Source organism: Pseudophryne corroboree, chromosome 11, assembly GCF_028390025.1.
Source record: "Pseudophryne corroboree isolate aPseCor3 chromosome 11, aPseCor3.hap2, whole genome shotgun sequence".
Classification (NCBI taxonomy): domain Eukaryota; kingdom Metazoa; phylum Chordata; class Amphibia; order Anura; family Myobatrachidae; genus Pseudophryne; species Pseudophryne corroboree.
Genome location: NC_086454.1, coordinates 317,724,385 through 317,745,828, shown reverse-complemented (window position 1 = coordinate 317,745,828; position 21,444 = coordinate 317,724,385). Strand labels below are relative to the sequence as shown.

At 47.9% G+C, this 21,444-nt stretch overlaps 1 protein-coding gene across 1 annotated transcript in view; it reads right to left on the bottom strand.

Annotated features, from left to right (window-relative positions):
• Positions 1 to 18,714, bottom strand: part of SLC7A5 (solute carrier family 7 member 5) — a 60,171-nt gene extending 41,457 nt beyond the window's left edge. Inside the window, exons 1-2 of the mRNA XM_063945662.1 lie at positions 17,387 to 18,714; positions 4,988 to 5,113 (exon numbers count right to left, since the gene is read on the bottom strand). Coding sequence (XP_063801732.1) covers positions 4,988 to 5,113; positions 17,387 to 17,912 — 652 coding nt within the window. The 5' untranslated portion in view covers positions 17,913 to 18,714. The remainder of the gene's footprint in view (positions 1 to 4,987; positions 5,114 to 17,386) is intronic.
• Positions 18,715 to 21,444: the final 2,730 nt, after the last annotated feature.

Sequence of the window (21,444 nt, the reverse complement as noted above, 5' to 3'; positions counted from 1 at the left end):
CCGTGGGTACTGGGCTTTACACTCTGGATGATCTTGTCAGTTATTTTTCACGGTCTAGCCAATGAGCGATATCTGGCATCCTCCACAGTGGAGCAAAGGGTAACTAAGAGTTGCAAGAAATTACTTTTGGATATTATGGAGAACCATATTAAAACCACTTAACTGACGATTTTTCCCTTCAAAACTGTTAATAACATTGGTTTTTATTTTTATTTTATTTAATAAAGTTTAATAAGTATTTTTCTAAATATTTAAACATGGGGGGTCATTCAGAGTTGTTCGCTCGTTAGTTTTTTTCGCTACGGAGCTATTAGTCGCAAACTACGCATGCGCAATGTTCGCAGTGCGCCTGCACCAAGTAAATTAGCACAAAAGTTTGGTATTTTACTCACGGCCTAACAAAGATTTTTCATCGTTCTGGTGATCGGAGTGTGATTGACAGGAAGTGGGTGTTTCTGGGCGGAAACTGGACGTTTTATGGGAGTGTGCGGAAAAACGTTGGCGTTTCTGGGAAAAACGCGAGAGTGTCTGGCTGGGTGTGTTTGTGACGTCAAACCAGGAACGAAACGGGCTGAGCTGATCGCAGTGTAGGAGTAAGTCTGGAGCTACTCAGAAACTGCTAAGAAAATTCTATTAGCAAGTCTGCTAATCTTTCGTTCGCAATTCTGCTAAGCTAAGATACACTCCCAGAGGGCGGCGGCTTAGCGTGTGCAATGCTGCTAAAAGCAGCTAGCGAGCGAACAACTCGGAATGAGGGCCAATATATTATGCACATCTGCAGAATGGATCTCCTGATGAAAAACGGGGGGACAGGGTGGGACGGCGCAGTCGCATGAAATCTGACCATGCCAGTTAAGTGGTTAATTATACTCCACCCACTTTTGGCCTATTTAAGATAACATGATTCCATATATTAAACATGGGTTATCTAGAGCCAGGCTGAATAGGGAGGGATTGGCATCGGAATTCTTTGATACTAGAGAAATTTAAGTTCAAATCCTTCCCCCAGGGTTTATGTAGAGAATGCAGGAATCTCTCAAATGTACTATGTGACATGAATGCTATCAAACGACCGTCCTATACCATGTTATTGTTAGGTAGTGGTCTGAGCTGTAGACTCTCTTTTCCCCTCACTGGTTATTGGTTCCACCACTTGGCTCGTTGTTCCTATTTCCTTAGTTCTAGATTTTTGGCAGTAATGTCATTATTTATTATTGTCTCTCTGTCTATGCTCTTAATGAGGTTTAGATAACTACTCTGTCTCTAATTTTTGGATATTTATCTTGTTCCTCAATAAAATTCAATTCTGCAGACCCTTTGGTGGTCATTCCGAGTTGATCGCATGTAGCAACTTTTTGCTGCTCGTGCGATCAACTTGACGCCGCCTATGGGGGAGTGTATTTTAGCATAGCAGGGCTGCGATCGCTTGTGCAGCCCTGCTATGCTAAAAAAGTTTCCTGCAAAACAAGACCAGGGTCAGACTTACTTACCCTGTGCGACGGATCCAGCGACGAAGGTCCCGTAATTGAAGTCAGACATCCGCCCTCCAAACGCCCGGACACGCCTGCGTTCGCCTCAGCACGCCTGGAAAACGGACAGTTGATTCCCCCGGAACGCCTCCCGCCTGTCAGTCTTCGTTTTGATCGCCGCTGCGATCACTTTTTCCGCTGGCGTCGTCGCTGCGGGCAACGAAACGCGTGCGCAATGCGGCTGCAGTTACGACCCGTTTGCACCGCTGCGACAAATGTGCGAACGGGTCGGAATGACCCCCTTTGTTCGCTGTGATGCAATCAAGATTTCTTGCATGGCTATGTTACTAAAAGTTTCATATATAATGTGAAGCAGTGATTCAATGAAAATATTTTGGGTAAAAATAAATTAGATACAATGCGGTTGTCAGATCTGATTGCTGACAATTTTGGTCATATTATGGTCAGATCCTGCTGTACAGTGGTCTGGCTGTAAGACCCATTCAAAGCATCAGGATACCAATATACTCTGTCCACCCAATCCTATCAAGCCATTTCCTAAATTATGCCCAAACCATAGGCCCCTCTGTAACCACCTGCTCTTTCTTTGGAAGATCTAAGAGAGTAAATTCTAATTTGTATTTTTGTTTTCTGCTCCTGTAAGAGAATCCTGAGCTCGGAGTAATTAGATAAACAATCTCACCGAGTTTAAGCAGACTTTGAAGCGGGTAACATACCAGCGTAGACAGAAGACAGGTTGCTTTAGGTACAAAGCCAGGCAAAATGACTGGGATTTGCTAGGTAATCCTCTTAGGGTGAGATTTTCTGATGAGGCAAGCAGCGGCCTTATCATATTAATTCCAGCCGAGGTGTTCAGCTCTTGTGCTGGCTGCTGGCTGAGCTGTGACGGGGAGTGGGGTGAGCGCAGCAACGCAGCGGGAGAGCCAAACATGTGCTTCTCAGCTCCCCTGGAATAATTGTATAAATCCACCAAAACTAATGACTACTTATACGAACAAGCTAATCCCTCACGTCTAAAAGGGGAACGCTTACCCTGTTACTTTATTTCATTTCTTAATAAAGCATTATCACTACATGTAAGTATAAATCATTGTATACAAGATTCTTTTATCACTATTTGGGGTCAATCTAATTTCCCCGAAGGGTGCGAACTGCCATTGCCACGGCAGTAAAACGCATTTCACACCCCTGTCTCAACCCGAATTCACACAAAACTGCCTGCAGCCCTATGCGAGTTCAGGCTGCCATAGGGGGTCATTCCGAGTTGATCGCTCGCTAGCAGTTTTTAGCAGCCGTACAAACGCTATGCCGCCTCCCGCTGGGAGTGTATTTTAGATTAGCAGCAGTGCGAACGAAAGGATCGCACAGCGGCTACAAAATTATTTTGTGCAGTTTCAGAGTAGCTTCAGACCTACTCAGCGCTTGCGATCACTTCAGCCTGTTCAGTTCCTGTTTTGACGTCATGAACACGCCCTCCGTTCGCCCAGCCACGCCTGCGTTTTTCCCGAACACTCCCTGAAAATGGTCAGTTGACACCCAGAAACGCCCACTTCCTGTCAATCACTCTGCGGCCAGCAGTGCGACTGAAAAGCTTTGCTAGACCTTGTGTGAAACTACATCGGCCGTTGTGAAAGTACGTCGCGCGTGCGCATTGCGCCGCATACGCAGAAGTGCCTTTTTTTGCATCATCATTGCGCAGCGAACATTTTCAGCTAACGATCACCTCGGAATGACCCCCATAAAGTGCAGCTGTTGCTGCGCTAACTTGCAGCTGCAATGTAGTGTATTCGCGGGCAACTGCATTAACCCCTTAACATTCAGATTTATTAATATTAGTGGTAATGGCGTTATTCCTTATTCTGCTGAGACTAAAGCGTAATGAGACTCCTGCAGTCTTGTTGTGTGTTACCCCCTGATGACACATGGGGGGTCATTCCGAGTTGATAGCTCGCTAGCAGTTTTTAGCAGCCGTGCAAACGCTATGCCGCCTCCCACTGGGAGTGTATTTTAGCTTAGCAGAAGTGCGAACGCTTGCGCCTGCAAAAACTTTTTGAGCAAAACAAGACCAGCCCTGTAGTTACTCTTCGTGTGCGTTGATTCTAACGACGGAGGGACGGATTTTAACGTCACACACCCGCCCAGCGAACGCCCAGCCACGCCTGCGTTTTTTCTGCCACGCCTGCGTTTTACCAAACACTCCCTGAAAACGGTCAGTTGCCACCCAGAAACGCCTACTTCATGTCAATCTCCTTGCGATCGGCTGTGCGTTTGGAATCGTCGCTAGAACCAGTGCAAAACCACAATGGACTATGTACCCGTACGACGCGCGTGCGCATTGCGGTGCCTACGCATGCGCAGATTAGCCGTTTTTTACACTGAACGCTGCGCAGCGAACAACGGCAGCTAGCGATCAACTTGGAATGACCCCCATGGCCTCTGGGTGAGTGCATGTGCTAGAGGAGAAGGGGGCAGGTGTAGGAGGCTGTGGGACCTTCACAAATCCCTGGATCCCAGATAAACTTTAAGACTGGGCTCTATTTAAGGATATTTTAATCTAAAACGGACTTTTTAGCCATGTAACAGATCAATACCCGGTGGCCAAAGTAATATAATATATTTAAGAGATTAAAATATAAGCAATATCCAGCATATTTCTATTATAAATCCCCCATCGTTCAGGGGATGTCAAACCCTCACTGGGACTTGAAGCAAACGATTCATTATAATGTGGAGTCCTAAATAAGCCACACTGGGATCCTTATCTTTTAGCACGTGATAAGCAGGCAGGGGTGCGATTCCGGCATGTTAGCCCATATTTATAAAGTGGCAATAGCTTAAAAGGCAAAACGGTTGATTTTGCCTTTTAAAATATTGCCACATTTTTTTTTTTTTTTTTAAAAGGGCCAACTGGCCGGAATCGCAACCGTTTCGGCATCTCGCAGGTTACTGCATAAGGCCATGGGCCTTACGGTGTCACAGGTGCAGAGCAGAACCCGCTCTGAGTGTAGATGTTCCTGAACCTCTGCGGAGCAAGGAGACGGCATCTGCAGACGCATTTGCAGGGTAAGGTGTATCAGGGAACATTGGGGCAGATGTATTAACCTGGAGAAGGCATAAGGAAGTGATAAACCAGTGATATGTGCAAGGTGATAAAGGCACCAGCCAATCAGCTCCAATATGTAAATTAACAGTTAGGATCTGATTGGCTGGTGCCTTTATTACCTTGCACATATCACTGGTTTATCACTTCCTTATGCCTTCTCCAGGTTAATACATCTGCCCCATTAACTGCTTGTTGGCTGCTGTGGTTCAATATAACTTTTGCACCTAAATGCACAATAAGTAGAAGAACTGGAATACTTCCGCAAAGCATGTTTCAGAGGAGAGAGTGCCCATGTTTAGCAAGTACAATAAATGTCCCTTATAACTACATGCCCAACCCGCTACAACACATTCCATGTAACGATATGATAAAATTCTGGGAAAAACCCGCTCACCTCTACCCAGCTGCACGAATCCCAAAATGATGATCAGGCAGAGGGCGAGAAGCTTTGCAGCGGCGAATGCGTCCTGTACTCGTGTGGCGGCCTTTACGCTGTAGCAGTTTATCGCAGTCAGTAGCACTGAAAGACAGAGAGAGAGAGAGTGTTAGTAGAGTCACAGGACAACTGTATCACAGAGAGCAGGAGCTACAGGGTAACATCACGTAGCTGGACAGTACATGAGCGAAAACCCTGTCACAAGCACAAAACTGCAATTATACAGACATGGGCCCATCGTCAGCCCGAATAACTATATAGTGGAACTACAGTATGTACATACTATAACACAGCAATGTTAAATTGTGCCCAGTTACAACATACCTTCGTGTTCCGTTTCTCAGTGACATGATAATATTTGGGGCGGATAAATCAGGTCTCGTTGTGAAAAGAAAGGATGGTTCATTGCATAGGAGGTCCCTCCTGCTAGCCCTGCCAGACCCTCACATTCCCTTCACAGTCTCCTTGTCCTTGTACAGTCCAGTAATCATCCAGGGCTCTCATTAGTTCTCTTGTAACAATACAGGGTGATCTACCCAATCTCATAGGGACAAAGGGCCATTGTGTTATCTGGCAGGTACGGGGCTGTATTAACTGGTAATGGGCACTCGCTAGACACCCCCTCCCCCCCTAATATACCGCACTGCTGTCTAAAGGGGGGTACACACGGAGAGATCCGTGCTTAAAATCTAAGCAATCTTGCTAGATTGCTTAGATTTTAAGCACGGATCTGCCGTGTGTATGCCCTCCAGCGATAGCGATGCGCGGCCCCGCGCATCGCTATCGCCGGTGCTAGATTGAGCTGCATGCAGGCTCAATCTAGCGGGTCGCTCACTTTACCGTTGTGTGAAGTGAGCGCCCCCCCGTCGGCTTTCCCCCTCGCTCAGCACATCGCGCTGTGCTGAGCGGGGTGAGAGATGTGTGCTGAGCGGTCTGTGTTAAGATCGCTCAGCACACATCTCTCCCGTGAGTACCCCCCTTTACAGGTTTAATGCGCCCCTATACAGCAAGCAAATCGAGTGTTTGCATTTCTGGTTATGCAGACACACGTCCGACACGTAGTCGCAGTAGCTGCGGTGATTTTGTGGATTGATCGGTTCCTTATAAAGACGCAGCCTAAAAACCAAACACTGGATGAGCCCACAGGATAAAGGTGTCCTTTAATAATCATTTTTATCTGTGTTACTTTAACCAGTTCACTGCCAGAACACCAGACATGCACTAAACTTTAAGAAGCAATGTCACTGCACCAGCTTTAAAGCGAACCCTTTTGCAGGCAGGCCCCCTATAAAACGTAGGACTCAATGTGAAATGTGGCAGAAGAAGGGGATGCAGTGAAATTGGCAGCAGTCAGGATCCGGGCGCACAGGGGCTATTCCCCACTCATCCACGACACCCATACAGGGGGAACAGAACTGAGCCCGCAGCATGGCAAGAGCAGCGAGCCCGCAAGGGGACTCTCTGCGCTCGCTCCGCTGCCGGCATACTGACGGCCGGGACGCCGTTGTCTGTATACTGACAGTCAGAATCCCGACCGTCGGTAATTCATACGGATTCTAGGTGAAGAGGTTATTCCAGCTTGTAGCAACAACTATTTATTCTGAGCTATTCAGCACATGACTTAATGGATGTTACAACGAATCGTCCGGATACAGAACCTCACAGGCAATATACATGACGTGCCTAGCCTTTTCCATGTCTACATCCACTGCGGCCTCCTGGGTTAGTCACTTCTTACGTACGGTATTGGGGGGGGGGGGTCAAAGGTGGGCATTGTGCCATATTAATAGCTGCTCCTTATGTAAATACTGAGCTGGTTGAAGCCTCAGAAGTTGCCTGGCTACAGCAGGGAGGGCAGTGTGACAGAAGAAACACAGGAGAACAGGGAGACCCTCTATGGCGCCCCTTCTGCTCCAGTCTCTGTAGTCTTGCGTGATCTAGGGTACAGTCTGCTCTTATTAAGGTACATTGTCAGTGATTTGAGCATTAACGTTTAATAACACTGAGAGCGACACACAGCTTATGTATATCCACTGACGTCACTGCCCATCACCTATTTCCAGCCACATGAAATGTTTGTGGGTAAATGTAATATGCATTCTTTTACAGGCTTGTATAGAAGACCTACAGTGTCTATGTCGACAGTCATTAGGTCGACTCCATATGGTCGACAATGACAAAAGGTTGACATACAATAGGAAAAGGTTCACACAAAAAAGGTCGGCACAGCATTTTAAATTTATTTATTGGGTGTTGTTTTCACCTTCAGGGCACAGGGCAAAAAATGCAACCCCCCCTCCCCCCTTAAAGCTGCGTCGACCACATGCATTGACAATTCGAACCTAGCAACCTTTTGACGTAATGCATGTCAGCCATTTGTCAGTGTCGACCTAATGGTGTGTACACACGGTGAAATATTTTCTTACGATTTTGACAATATAGTCAAAATCGTAAGAAAAGTTAGTGCATATTGCAAGGTGAAAGTCACCTTGCGATACCGATACGATGCCGATGCGCGGTCGGCATCGCAACACTAGATAGTCAAAATGTACTTGCCTGCACAGTCTATCTCTATAGAAAAGATAGTAAAAATTGACACAGCCAAAATCGCACAGTCAGTATCGCAAGCACATAATGAGTGTGGCCGCGATACTATGTGCCGACCTAGCCCCTGTCGCATAGTGACAATCGGGCATAGCCCGAATCTCACTGTGTGTATGGGCCTTAAGACATGTCGACCATATGGGGTTGACCTAGACATCGGGGGTTATACAAAGGCAAAAGATCTGCATCCATCTACTCACATGCTGAGGGCCAGCCAGAACATGGCCGCACAGCATGTGTGCACGGCCTCCTCTTGTGGCTGAAGTTTGAGTAGATTCAGCATAAAAAGGTTTAATAGTGGTAGCCATCTGTATACTTATAAGCAAGGTTCACTCTACATTTAAAACATAATCTTCTCCTAAAGCAGTTTCCCAAACACCGCCATTAAGGTCAAGGTTTAAAGGATTTCCAAGGTTGAGCCCAGTTGGTTAAATCAAAATGACTGAGGTACTAATCGAGTCGTCTGTGCTCAAGCATGTACAGTGCATCTGGAAAGTATTCACAGCACTTCACTTTTTTTCCACATTTTGTTATGTTACAGCCTTATTCCAAAATGGAATAAATTAATTTTTTCCCTCCAAATTCTGCAATACCCTATAATGGCAACGTGAAAAAAGGGTTGTTTTTTTTTTTAGTTAAAAAACGTAGAAATGATATGTACATAAGCATTCACAGCCTTTGGCCCTCATTCCGAGTTGTTCGCTCGTTCTTTTTCATCGCATCGCAGTGAAAATCCGCTTAGTACGCATGCGCAAAGTTCGCACTGCGACTGCGCCAAGTAACTTTACTATGAAGAAAGTATTTTTACTCACGGCTTTTTCTTCGCTCCGGCGATCGTAATGTGATTGACAGGAAATGGGTGTTACTGGGCGGAAACACGGCGTTTCAGGGGCGTGTGGCTGAAAACGCTACCGTTTCCGGAAAAAACGCAGGAGTGGCCGGAGAAACGGTGGGAGTGCCTGGGCGAACGCTGGGTGTGTTTGTGACGTCAACCAGGAACGACAAGCACTGAACTGATCGCACAGGCAGAGTAAGTCTGGAGCTACTCTGAAACTGCTAAGTAGTTAGTAATCGCATTATTGCGAATACATCGGTCGCAATTTTAAGAAGCTAAGATTCACTCCCAGTAGGCGGCGGCTTAGCGTGTGTAACTCTGCTAAATTCGCCTTGCGACCGATCAACTCGGAATGAGGGCCTTTGTTCAATACTTTGTTGATGCACCTTTGGCAGCAATTGCAGCCTCGTCTTTTTTAATATGATGCCACAAGCTTGACACACCTATCTTTGGGCAGTTTCGCCCATTCCTCTTTGCAGCACCTCTCAAGCTGCATCAGGTTGGATGGGAAGAGTCGGTGCACAGCCATTTTCAGATCTCTCCAGAGATGTTCAATCGGATTCAAGTCTAGGCTCTGGCTGGGCCACTCAAGGACATTCACAGAGTTGTCCTGAAGCCATTCCTTTGATATCTAGTCTGTGTGCTTAGGGTTGTTGTCCTGCTGAAAGATGAACCGTCATTCCAGTCTGAGGTCAAGAGTGCTCTGGAGCAGGTTTTCATCCAGGATGTCTCTGTACATTGCTGCATTCAGCTTTCCCTCTATCCTGACTAGTCTCCCAGTTCTTGCCGCTGAAAAACATCCCCACAGCATGATGCTGCCACCACCATGCTTCACTGTAGGGATGGTATTGGCCTGGTGATGAGCGATGCCTGGTTTCCTCCAAACATGACACCTGGCATTCATGCCAAAGAGTTCAATCTTTGTCTCATCAGACCAGAGAATTTTGTTTCTCATGGTCTGAGAGTCCTTCAGGTGCATTTTGGCAAACTCTAGGCGGGCTGCCATGTGCTTTTTACTAAGAGTGGCTTCCGTCTGGCCACTCTACCATACAGGTCTGATTGGTGGATTGCTGCAGAGATGGTTGTCCTTCTGGAAGGTTCTCCTCTCTCCATAGAGGAATGCCTTAGCTCTGACAGAGTGACCATCGGGTTCTTGGTCACCTCCCTGACTAGGGCCCTTCTCCCCCGATCGCTCAGTTTAGACGGCCGGCCAGCTCTAGGAAGAGTCCTGGTGGTTCCGAACTTCTTCCATTTACGGATGATGGAGGCCACTGTGCTCATTGGGACTTTCAAAGCAGCAGATATTTTTCTGTACTGTTCCCCAGATTTGTGCATGGAGACAATCCTGTCTTGGAGGTCAACAGACAATTCCTTTGACTTCATGCTTGATTTGTGCTCAGACATGCACTGTCAAGTGTGGGACCTTATATAGACAGGTGTGTGCCTTTCCAAATCATGTCCAAGCAACTGAATTTACCACAGGTGGATTCCAGTTAAGCTGTATGAACATCTCAAGATGATCAGTGGAAACCGGATGCACCTGAGCTCAATTTTGAGATTCATGGCAAAGGATGTGAATACTTATGTACATGTGTTTCTTAGTTTTGTTTTGTTTTTTAATACATTTGCAATAATCACCCCCCAAAAAATGTTCACGTATTGTGTGTAGAATTTGAGGGGAAAAATGAATTTATTCCATTTTGGAATAAGGTTGTAACATAACAAAATGTGTAAAAAGTGAAGCGCTGTGAATACTTTCCAGATGTACTGTACATATTAAAACCTGGACTGTAATGGCCAAGCATGGGAACCTCTGTCCTAAAGGACAAGACAGAGTCTGCTGTGTGGGGAAACTCTGCATATTGGGGGTCATTCCGAGTTGTTCGCTCGTTGCCGATTTTCGCAACGGAGCGATTAAGGCAAAAATGCGCATGGTACGCAGTGCGCATGTGGTAAGTATTTTAGCACAAAACTTAGTAGATTTACTCACGTCTGAACAAAGAATTTTCATAGTTGAAGTGATCGTAGTGTGATTGACAGGAAGTGGGTGTTTCTGGGCAGAAACTGGCCGTTTTCTGGGAGTGTGCGGAAAAACGCAGGCGTGTCAGGAAAAAACCCGGGAGTGTCTGGAGAAACGGGGGAGTGTCTGTAGAAACGGGGGAGTGGCTGGCCGAACGCAGGGCGTGTTTGTGACGTCAAACCAGGAACGAAACGGCCTGAGCTGATCGCAATCTGTGAGTAGGTCTGGAGCTACTCAGAAACTGCTAAGAATTTTCTATTCGCAATTCTGCTAATCTTTCGTTCGCTATTCTGCTAAGCTAAGATTCACTCCCAGAGGGCGGCGGCCTAGCGTGTGCAATGCTGCTAAAATCTGCTAGCGAGCGAACAACTCGGAATCACCCCCATTGTTTCTCAACAGTCTTTTTCTAAGGTTATCATTACCATACTGCTCAGCTTAGATGGAACATTAGTATACAGCACAACGTAAAGTCACTATGTTATCACACGCAGAGAGAAAAATAAAATGTTTAATTAGAGATGATTAAAATGCTTATAGGTAGGAAAGCCGGATTGGCTAAAATGTGTAGTGTTAAGGTGTGTACACATTGCGAGATTCGGGATAACCCCTGGAGATAGGGGCTGGGTCGGTATCACAAACATAGATGACTGTGCTTGCGATACGGACTATGGGGGTCATTCCGACCCGATCGCTCGCTGCAGTTTGTCGCAGTGATCGGGTCGGAACTGCGCATGGCAGTCGTCGGTGCCCAGCGATCGCCTCTGAGATAGAAGTGGTCGCTGGGCGGGAGGAGCATGAACGGCGGCGTTAAGCCGCCGTTTAGTAGGTGCGGTCCGGCCAACGCAGGCGTGGCCGGACCGTTGGGGGGGCGTGGCGCGGCGGCTGCGTGACGTATCACGCAGCCGCTGCGGCTAGCGGCAGCGAGACACAACTCCCGGCCAGCCGCAGGAGCTGCGCTGGCCGGGAGTCACTCCACAGATACAAAGGCATCGCCTCTGTGCGATGCTTTTGTATTTGTGTGGGGGGGGCGGCACGGACATGCGGGGTGGACTAGCCCTGTGCTGGGCGTCCCCCCGCATGTCTGAGTTTACGATCGTAGCTGTGCTAAATTTAGCACAGCCACGATCAACTCGGAGTGACCCCCTTTGTGCGATTTTGGCTATCTTTTCTACGAGATAGTCAAAATTGACTTGCCTGCACAGTCTATCTAGGCTTGCGATGACTTCGCGGGACCGCACATCGGCATTGAATCGGGATCACAAGGTGACTTTCACCTCGCTGTCTGCACTAACTTTTCTTACGATTTTGACTATATAGTTAAAATCGTAAGAGAAAATCTCACCGTGTGTGCACACCATAAGTGTTAGTGTTACTGTGCATGTGTGTGTGTGTGTAATATTGGGGGTAATTCTGAGTTGATCGCAGCAGGAACTTTGTTAGCAGTTGGGCAAAACCATGAGGGGTTATTCCGAGTTGTTTGCTCGTTATTTTTTTCTCGCAACGGAGCGATTAGTCGCTAATGCGCATGCGCAATGTCCGCTGTGCGGCTGCGCCAAGTAAATTTGCTATGCAGTTTGGTATTTTACTCACGGCATTACGAGGTTTTTTCTTCGTTCTGGTGATCGTAGTGTGATTGACAGGAAGTGGGTGTTTCTGGGCGGAAACAGGCCGTTTTATGGGTGTGTGTGTAAAAACGCTACCGTTTCTGGGAAAAACGCGGGAGTGGCTGGAGAAACGGAGGAGTGTCTGGGCGAACGCTGGGTGTGTTTGTAACGTCAAACCAGGAACGACAAGCACTGAACTGATCGCAGATGCCGAGTAAGTCTGGAGCTACTCAGAAACTGCACAGAGAAGTCTTTTCGCAATATTGCGAATCTTTCGTTCGCAATTTTGATATGCTAAGATTCACTCCCAGTAGGCGGCGGCTTAGCTAAAAGCAGCTTGCGAGCGAACAACTCGGAATGAGGGCCCATGTGCACTGCAGCGGAGACAGATGTAACATGTGCAGAGAGAGTTAGATTTGGGTGGGGTGTGTTCAATCTGCAATCTAAATTGCAGTGTAAAAATAAAGCAGCCAGTATTTACCCTGCACAGAAACAATATAACCCACCCAAATCTAACTCTCTCTGCACATGTTACATCTGCCTCCCCTGCAGTGCACATGGTTTTGCCCAACTGCTAACAAAGTTCCTGCTGCGATCAACTCAGAATTACCCCCAGTAACCATATAAAAGTCAACCTGCCTTTTATTACTACACCAAAAGCTCTTATATAAAGCTGATCATGATTCTATTGTGCTAGAAACCTAGGGGGCCATTCCGACCGGTTCGCATGCTGCCGTTTTTCGCAGCGATCAGGTCACTACTGCGCATGCGTATGCACCACAATGTGCAGGTGCGTCGTACGGGTACAAAGCGGATCTTTGCTGTGCGATGGATTTAACAAAGAATCCATTTGCACGGCCGATCGCAAGGAGATTGACAGGAAGAGGGCGTTTATGGGTGTATGGGAATGTTTGGAAAAACGCAGGCGTATCCAAGCATTTGCAGGGCGGGTGTCTGACGTCAATTCCGGGACCAGACAGACTGAAGTGATCGCAGCGGCTGAGTAATTTCAGAGCTACTCAGAAACTGTACAAACTATTTTTGCAGAGCTCGGCTGCACAGGCGTTCGCACACTTGCAAAGCAAAAATACACTCCCCTATAGGCGGCGACTATCTGATCGCAGCGCTGCAAAAAGTAGCTAGCGAGCGATCAACTCGGAATGACCCCCCTAGATCTAACATAGCAACAGTAGCTGTGGGACTCTGTAGCTTGTATTGATACACGTTATGGGTGTGGTATAGAGGATCTACAGTGTCTAGGTAGACAGTCATTAGGCTGACCCCACATATTCCATATGGCTGACAGGGTTGAAGGGTCGATATGACAATAGTCGACACGATATTTTGACACAAAAAAAAAATCATTTTGTATGTTTCACCATATGTGACCACAATCAGTATAAACGTGTACCCCCGCCACAGGTTACTATTCCCAGTCGTAGTCCACGTGGATAGTAAATCAAACAATAGTTTGGAAAAGATGTAAAAAAAAAATACAACTTGTGTCGACCCTTTGTGTGCCTACCATTGTCACATCACCTTTTTGAACCTGTTCACCTTTAGCACTGTCGGCCTTTTGTACCTGCTGACCTCATGCACGTCGACCATATGGTGTAGACCTATTGCCTGTCGCCCTATCACCCCCAGATACACATGTCATAATGAGATAACTCTACATAATGCCAATGCTCAATAAAATGCAGATCCAACATCCCAGAGAACCTATTAGGAAACATGGGTCAGATGTATTAAGCCTGGAGAAGTGATAAAGCAGTGATAAGTGGAAGGTGATAACGCACCAGCCAATCAGCTCCTGTCATTTTTCAAACCCATAATGATTGGCTGATGCGTTATCACCTTCCACTTATCACTGCTTTATCACTTCTCCAGGCTTAATACATCTGCTCCAATATAACTTAGGGGTTTATTTACTAAGCCTTGGATGGAGATAAAGTACCGGCCAATCAGCTCCTGACATTTTTCAAACACAGCCTGTGGCATGGCAGTTAGGAGACGACTGGCTGGTACTTTATCTCCATCCAAGGCGATAGTAAATAGACCCCTAAGTCTTGTGCAGTGACAGGCTCAGTGGTCCAGATGCCAGCGGCGGCCCAGACACCGTGCCAGCTGCCTTCTGCACAAGCCGAGTCCCTGCTGTGACAACAGGGTCACAAGGCCAGCTTAGCGTTGCCGTATTATCACCGGCATTTCAGCCTCAGATTCCCAGACAGAACATTTTTCAGCAGAACTGAGGTTACAATATAGGCAAAAGCATCCTGGTGCATTCTGAAGCCATGCCCAACACAAGCTCTCCTCACCATGCTGATGTTTGCAGGTAGTGATTCCTTAAGTGGACCTTTGTAACCAATTTACATCTGGTTAGCAGCTCTGATCTAGATGAAAGCATCAGTGTTACTTAAAATACCCAAACCGGATGCCCACAGAATCCCAGGCTTCTAGGGATGCAGGTACCAATGTTACCGAATAGTAACTTTCAGCAGCATCATACATCCGATATCATGCTGTCTAGAGATTATAGTAGTCATTTATTTTAAATTATGTCTTCCTACTGGCAAACCTTCCGCAGGGCCAGCAGCATCACAGACAAAGGACGTGGAAGTGGCACCATCAGCCACTTCCACACTAGCAGTTGGGTGTGGTTCATCAAATCGACAGTATCTAGGTCGACAATGTTTAGGTCGACAGTCACTAGGTCGACATGGATGGAAGGTCGACAGGGTTTCTAGGTCGACATGTGCTAGGTCGACAGGTCTAAAGGTCGACATGAGGATTTTTTTTTTTTGGGGGGGTGTCGTTTTCTTCGTAGAGTGACCGGGATCCCAAATTAGTGCACCGCATCCCCTCGCATGGCTCGCTTCACTCGCCATGCTTCGGGCATGGTGCCTTCGCTCCGCTACCGCTTCGCTCGGCACAGATTACCGTTCCAATCGTAGTCCACGTAAATCGTTAAGTATGAAAAATTTTTTTAAAAAATGTGAAAAACTCATGTCGACCTTTAGACCTGTCGACCTAGCACATGTCGACCTAGAAACCCTGTCGACCTTCCATCCATGTCGACCTAGTGACTGTCGACCTATACATTGTCGACCTAGATACTGTCGATCTTCAGACCGGATCCTCTAGCAGCTACCTAGGGGAATCTGGATTTTACGTTTAAAGACACCGATTCCTTGTATACAGGGGAAGACAACTGCACGTCTCACCGGTTTTAGAGTTCATTCTAACGATGTGCATTTTTGGTAGTGAAAGGGTTAACAAAAGCTGTCCTCTGCAGCAGAGTCCTCTCCCGCCCTGGCTGCGCCACACATTTCCTGGTGTGATAAGATAGTAAATACTATAATGTTTTTGCTGTGAAAGTCCCCAGCTTCTCCAGAGGGACAGACCTAATGCACAGACATGACAGTCTGCAGACAATAATAGACATTTCAGAGGGGGGCCTAGGGCTGAGACAGAGGCACGGTGTGCGCTCTAATCCTAGGTTTAATTTACTGCGAGCGAGGCCAGGCTGTGCCGTATGCTTTATATATACAGAAGCCAGCCTCCCAGATGGAACCGGTTTGGGGAGCAATGTGTAGTTTGGAGGCTGATGTAATTCTAGCGACGGTGAGCATCATGGAAGAGACACGTGGGTTGTAATGAATGGGAGGCGGGGCCTGTTCAAGCAGCCAGCGTGTGCTATTGTAATGCCGGATATTTCAAAGTGATTGTGAATGGCGGAGGGAGAGCATTGGTGGAGCCTGCGGTGGAATGCAATCCCACTGATAAGCAGGACGTACGCATCTATGTCTCTATATATGTAAGAGGTGTGGAAGAGGGGCATGGAAATCACACTGCGGTATTATTATGGTCACATTGCGGTATTACTATATTCTGCTACAGTTCTCAGTCATGTTTCATTATATGAGGTTATATGGAATAGATATATAATATATACATGTGTATACTGTGTGATAGTCACAGAGGCAGGCCAGCAAAGGAAAATCACAGTCTGTACAGGTGACATATACTGCAGCTCAATATATACTATGTAATGCAGACACAGGTCAGAAACAGGATATCTACTGTATGACAGGAGGGGATGTGTAGGCGATGTACAAGCTATACTGGTGTACATATATGTCAGTCTATAGGCAGGTCAGCTACAAGGGCAGGACACAGTTTATACAGATGTACAGGTAAAGCTTAGAACATGGGGTACACTAACCTCTTACCATATAATATGAGTTTTTACTTAGGTTAGTGTACCCCAGATGTACATATAGGCTAATACATACTGTATGAGGCACACTCAGAGGTACGCCAGCAGTAGGGTATATCATTTACATTTGTAGGATATATGAAAATATAGAGGCAAACATACTAATAGCAACAGGACACGATATATAGGTACATAACATAGGTAGAAATATATATGCAGTGTAACAATCACAGGGCAGCAAGACACATGATAAGTACATAACATAGGTATGTAGTGCAGTACTAGCAGACACACAATATATAGGTATATGTAACGTAGGACACATGATATATATATATATATATATATATATATATATGTATGAGTACATATGTGTATATAACGTATAGGTAAGTGGTAGGGTATATGTATATAGGGCTATATATGTGCACAGTGGAGATTTTATGGAATCCAATATACCCGACACTCTTGTTGCTGATGTTGATATGCTGCCGTGTGTCAAAAAACTGACACCTTCTTTGTAATTGTACCAGTCTGTTTAAGTACCGCCACTATCCTTCTATCTATCTATCTATATATATATAGGTAAGAGACTCGTGGCAGCAGGGCCAGGACACATGATACTGCATATGGGGTATATGTATATAGGGGAGCATGTGTGTATACGGGGGTGGGGGGGTATATATGGAAGGTATATATAGTATAGTATAGGGTAAGAGGCTCACGGACACAGAGGCAGCACACATGATATATATATATATATATATAGGGTACATGTTTATAGGTGGCATATATATATGTATATAGGGGAGTGTTTATACAGTATGTATACAGGGAGGGGGTATACAGTAAGGTCACAGGATATATAGGGTATATGTATATAGGTGGCATGGCATATGTATGTATATAGGGGTTGTGTACATACAGTATGTATACAGGGAGGAGGTATACAGTAAGGTCACAGGATATATAGGGTATATAGGTGGCATGGCATATGTATGTATATAGGGGTTGCGTATATACAGTATGTATACAGGGAGGGGGTATACAGTAAGGCATAGGGTAAGAGACTCACGGACGCAGAGGCAGGCCACCAGCTTGGCAGCGTCGTCGGGCACCGGGCAGGTGGGGAAGAGCGGCTTGAGCAGGTAGGTGGAGAAGACCAGGGCCACGATGTACTGCGAGGACGGCCGGATAATCAGCAGCTCCACCCAGAGCTTGAGGAAGGCGGGCAGCGGGCCGTACACCTCCAGCACATAGGCGTAGTCTCCCCCGGACTTGGAGATGGTAGTGCCCAGCTCGGCGTAGCACAACGCGCCCACTATGGAGAAGAGGCCGCACACGGCCCAGACCAAGAGCGACAGCCCGGGGGAGCCCGCCTCCCGCAGCACGCCGGTCGGGGTGACGAAGATGCCGGAGCCGATGATGGTGCCCACGATGATGGCCACCCCGTTCACCAGAGTGATGGTGCGCTTCAGCTCCACGGTCCTCTCCCCGCTCGGGACTCCGTTCCCGTTCTCCTGGAGCATCTTCTCGCTGGCCTCCTCTTCCTGGGGCCCCAGGGGCCCCGACTGCCGGCGCTTCACACCGTCACCTGACATGGCCGCCTACAGGTCTCTCCTGTGCCCGGCAGGTGCCCTCGGGTGAGCTGGCTCCCGGAGACCAGGCTGTGTGCGGCTCCCCGGATGCCGGAGTCTGCGCCCCTTGTGCTGCTGATGCCTATGTCAGGGGGATGGAGGGGAACCACCCACTGTCCTCAGCAGGACCCTGCTCCCTACACTGTGCTGCCCCAACTGGGTGCTGCTGGTCTCTCTGTGGGTGCTGTGTACTCTATCCCTGCTGCTGTGTACCCCCCTCTATGCCAAGTGCTGGGTGCTGTATACCCCCCTCTATGCCAAGTGCTGGGTGCTGTGTACCCCCCTCTATCCCTGGTGCTGGCCCTCAGTGGGTGCTGTGTCCTCTCCTCTGTCCTTGGTGCTGGACCATCAGTGGGTGCTGGTCCCCTGTCCTTGGTGCTGGCCAGTGAGTGAGTGCTGGACCTCTCTTTTGTCCCTGGTGCTGGATTCTCAGTGAGTGCTGGCCCTCTGCCCCTAGTGCTAGGCAGTGAGTGGATGCTGGTCCTCTGCCCCTGGTGCTGGACCCACAGTGGGCACTTGGTGCTGTCACGCGTGACTGGCTGCCTTCTTCCTCCACGTGGTCCCCCACTGTGCAGTTCCTGGATGCTGTGGCCCCTTGTGTCACCCAAGCAGATGCAGCGTGAGCTTTACACCCTTCCACGGGACACCACAGCTCCTTGCAGTGATGGTGGGTGAGAGTGAGCTACTGTCACGGGTCACTCTCGCCTTATGTATGACACCCACCCCCTCACCCGCCGCACAGGTTTTATTCGCCTCCTTCTCCAGACGTCACCAGCAGCAGAACATAGTAATGATGATGCAACATAGAGCGTGAGATAGAGACAGAGAGAGAGGAGGGCGCCGCCTGCTGGCAGCTATCGCCAGTGCAGGGATTCCTGCTGCATCTTCTCCCCCTGTGAGTGACAGGTGCATGGGGCTCACATGGGTTACTGCATGCAATGGTTACCAGGTCTTCTGACTGTTCCTGGCCCAGGAGGGTTACAAGATCAGCACAAGGTATGTTAAGCACATGGCTAATAGGCAGAGTGTGAAATGGAGAGTGATTCTCTCTTTACACAAAGTTTGTGTGTTCTAGAACATCTACAAACATTGCTATCTGGATAACCTGCGATTATGCTGCAGCCTAGCTCAAAAGGGTAGACTGAGGAATCTTTGTAGACAGGCGCCACCTGCTGGTGGGGATTGGCAGCAGCTCTATGCACAACCTCCAGTATTATCAGGTTGCACTAAACAGAATTGCCCTACATACACAATTGTACTTCTTATCATGAATCTCCAGAGATAATTCAGCATGTTCCTGTGTTTGAGCATGAAGCCAAAGCTTTGTTCCCTGCATACGCTTCCTGTAAACATGCTATAGATTATTTGCTATGTACTAACCATACCTGCCTACCTGACCCTCTCCATGAGGGAGAAAATGCTCTGTTCCTGGACTTTCCTGGTAATGTATGATTGCCATCACCTGTGGTGAGCTAGTTAATTGATAAGAAAGGTGTTTCACCACAGGTGATGGCAATCATACATTACCAGGAAAGTCCAGGAACAGAGCATTTTCTCCCTCATGGAGAGGGTCAGGTAGGCAAGTATGGTACCGTACTAACAATGGAGGAGTAAATGCAAATACCAATACGTAATAATTTAATAAGACAGGGGAAGGCAATGTACGTTGCTCCAGCTCCCGTGGAACTACACACCCCAGCATGCACTCTCATAGGACATGCTAAAACTGTGGTTGGACATGTTGGCTTGTATAGTTCCACAGCAGCTGGTGTGCTGCACATTACCTACGCCCCTGTAATAAAGCCTGTGTGACCAGTGTGATTCTGAGCTGTGCTTTATATACTACAAGAACACATACTTTATATCAGTGGTCGAAGTGGAAATTTTGAAGTGGGGGTATGGAAAAGTCTATTATCTAGTACTGGGGCCCCTTTCACCTTATAGCACACGGTACGAGCCGAAATTCACATTATAGCACACTGAATGAGCCGAAATTCACATTATAGCACGCTGAATAAGCCGAAATTCACATTATAGCACGCTGAATAAGCCGAAATTCACATTATAGCACACTGAATGAGCCGAAATTCACATTATAGCACACTGAATAAGCCGAAATTCACATTATAGCACACAGTAGTGCACCTAATACACATTGCACCAGGTAGAACCTCCTATACACACTGCGACAGGTAGAGCACGTTATATATATTGCACCAGGTAGAGCACGTTATACACATTGCACCAGGCAGAGAGCACTGAGGCACACTGCACCAGGTAGAGAGCACTGACACACATTGCACCAGGTAGAGAGCACTGACACACATTGCACCAGGTAGAAAGCACTGAGACACACTGCACCAGGTAGAGAGCACTGAGACACACTGCACCAGGTAGGGAGTACTGAGGCACACTGCACCAGGTAGAGAGCACTGAGACACATTGCACCAGCTAGAGAGCACTGAGGCACACTGCACCAGGTAGAGAGCACTGAGGCACACTGCACCAGGTAGAGAGCACTGAGGCACACTGCACCAGGTAGAGAGCACTGAGACACACTGCACCAGGTAGGGAGTACTGAGGCACACTGCACCAGGTAGAGGGCACTGAGACACATTGCACCAGCTAGAGAGCACTGAGGCACACTGCACGAGGTAGAGAGCACTGAGTCGCACTGCACCAGGTAGAGAGCACTGAGGCACACTGCACCAGGTAGAGAGCACTGAGGCACACTGCACCAGGTAGAGAGCACTGAGGCACACTGCACCAGGTAGAGAGCACTGAGGCACACTGCACCAGGTAGAGAGCACTGGGAGGGAGGGGAGGACGGGCACAGGGCAGATGCAGAGCGGCACTCACCGTTGCGGAGGAGGGCGCTGTGCCGGGCCAGCGGGGCCAGTCTCTTGATGCTGACGGCGGAGCCCAGGTCAGCGCACAGCGCTGTGGTGAGGGGTAATCAAACCATGCCGGAGGACTGGCGGGAGACACTGCAGGTTCTGATTGGCTGCTCCTCCCCGCTGCACGCTGACCCTGTCTCCGCCTTCAGCTGAGAGCTATCAGCGTGGCGGGGGGAGGAGTAACAGTGTGGCGAGGGGAGAAGGCAGTCCTTTTTGGTGATTAGCAGGGCGGGCACAAACGGGCAGGGCGCATTCTGTCACTCAGAAAAGGGTCAGGGTGCAGCGCCCTGCGAAAGAAGCTTAGCTTGAACACTAACTTTCTCATACGTCCTAGAGGATGCTGGGGACACTTCATAGACCATGGGGTATAGACTGGATCCGCAGGAGACATGGGCACACTCTAAGACTTTTACTGGGTGTGAACTGGCTCCTCCCTCTATGCCCCTCCTACAGACCTCAGTTAAATTCTGTGCCCAGAGAGAATGGACACTAACAGGGGAGCTCTCCTGAGTTTCTCTGAAAAAGACTTAGGTTTTTTATTTTCAGAGAGACTTGCTGGCAACAGGCTCCCTGCTTCGTGGGACTGAGGCGAGAGAAGC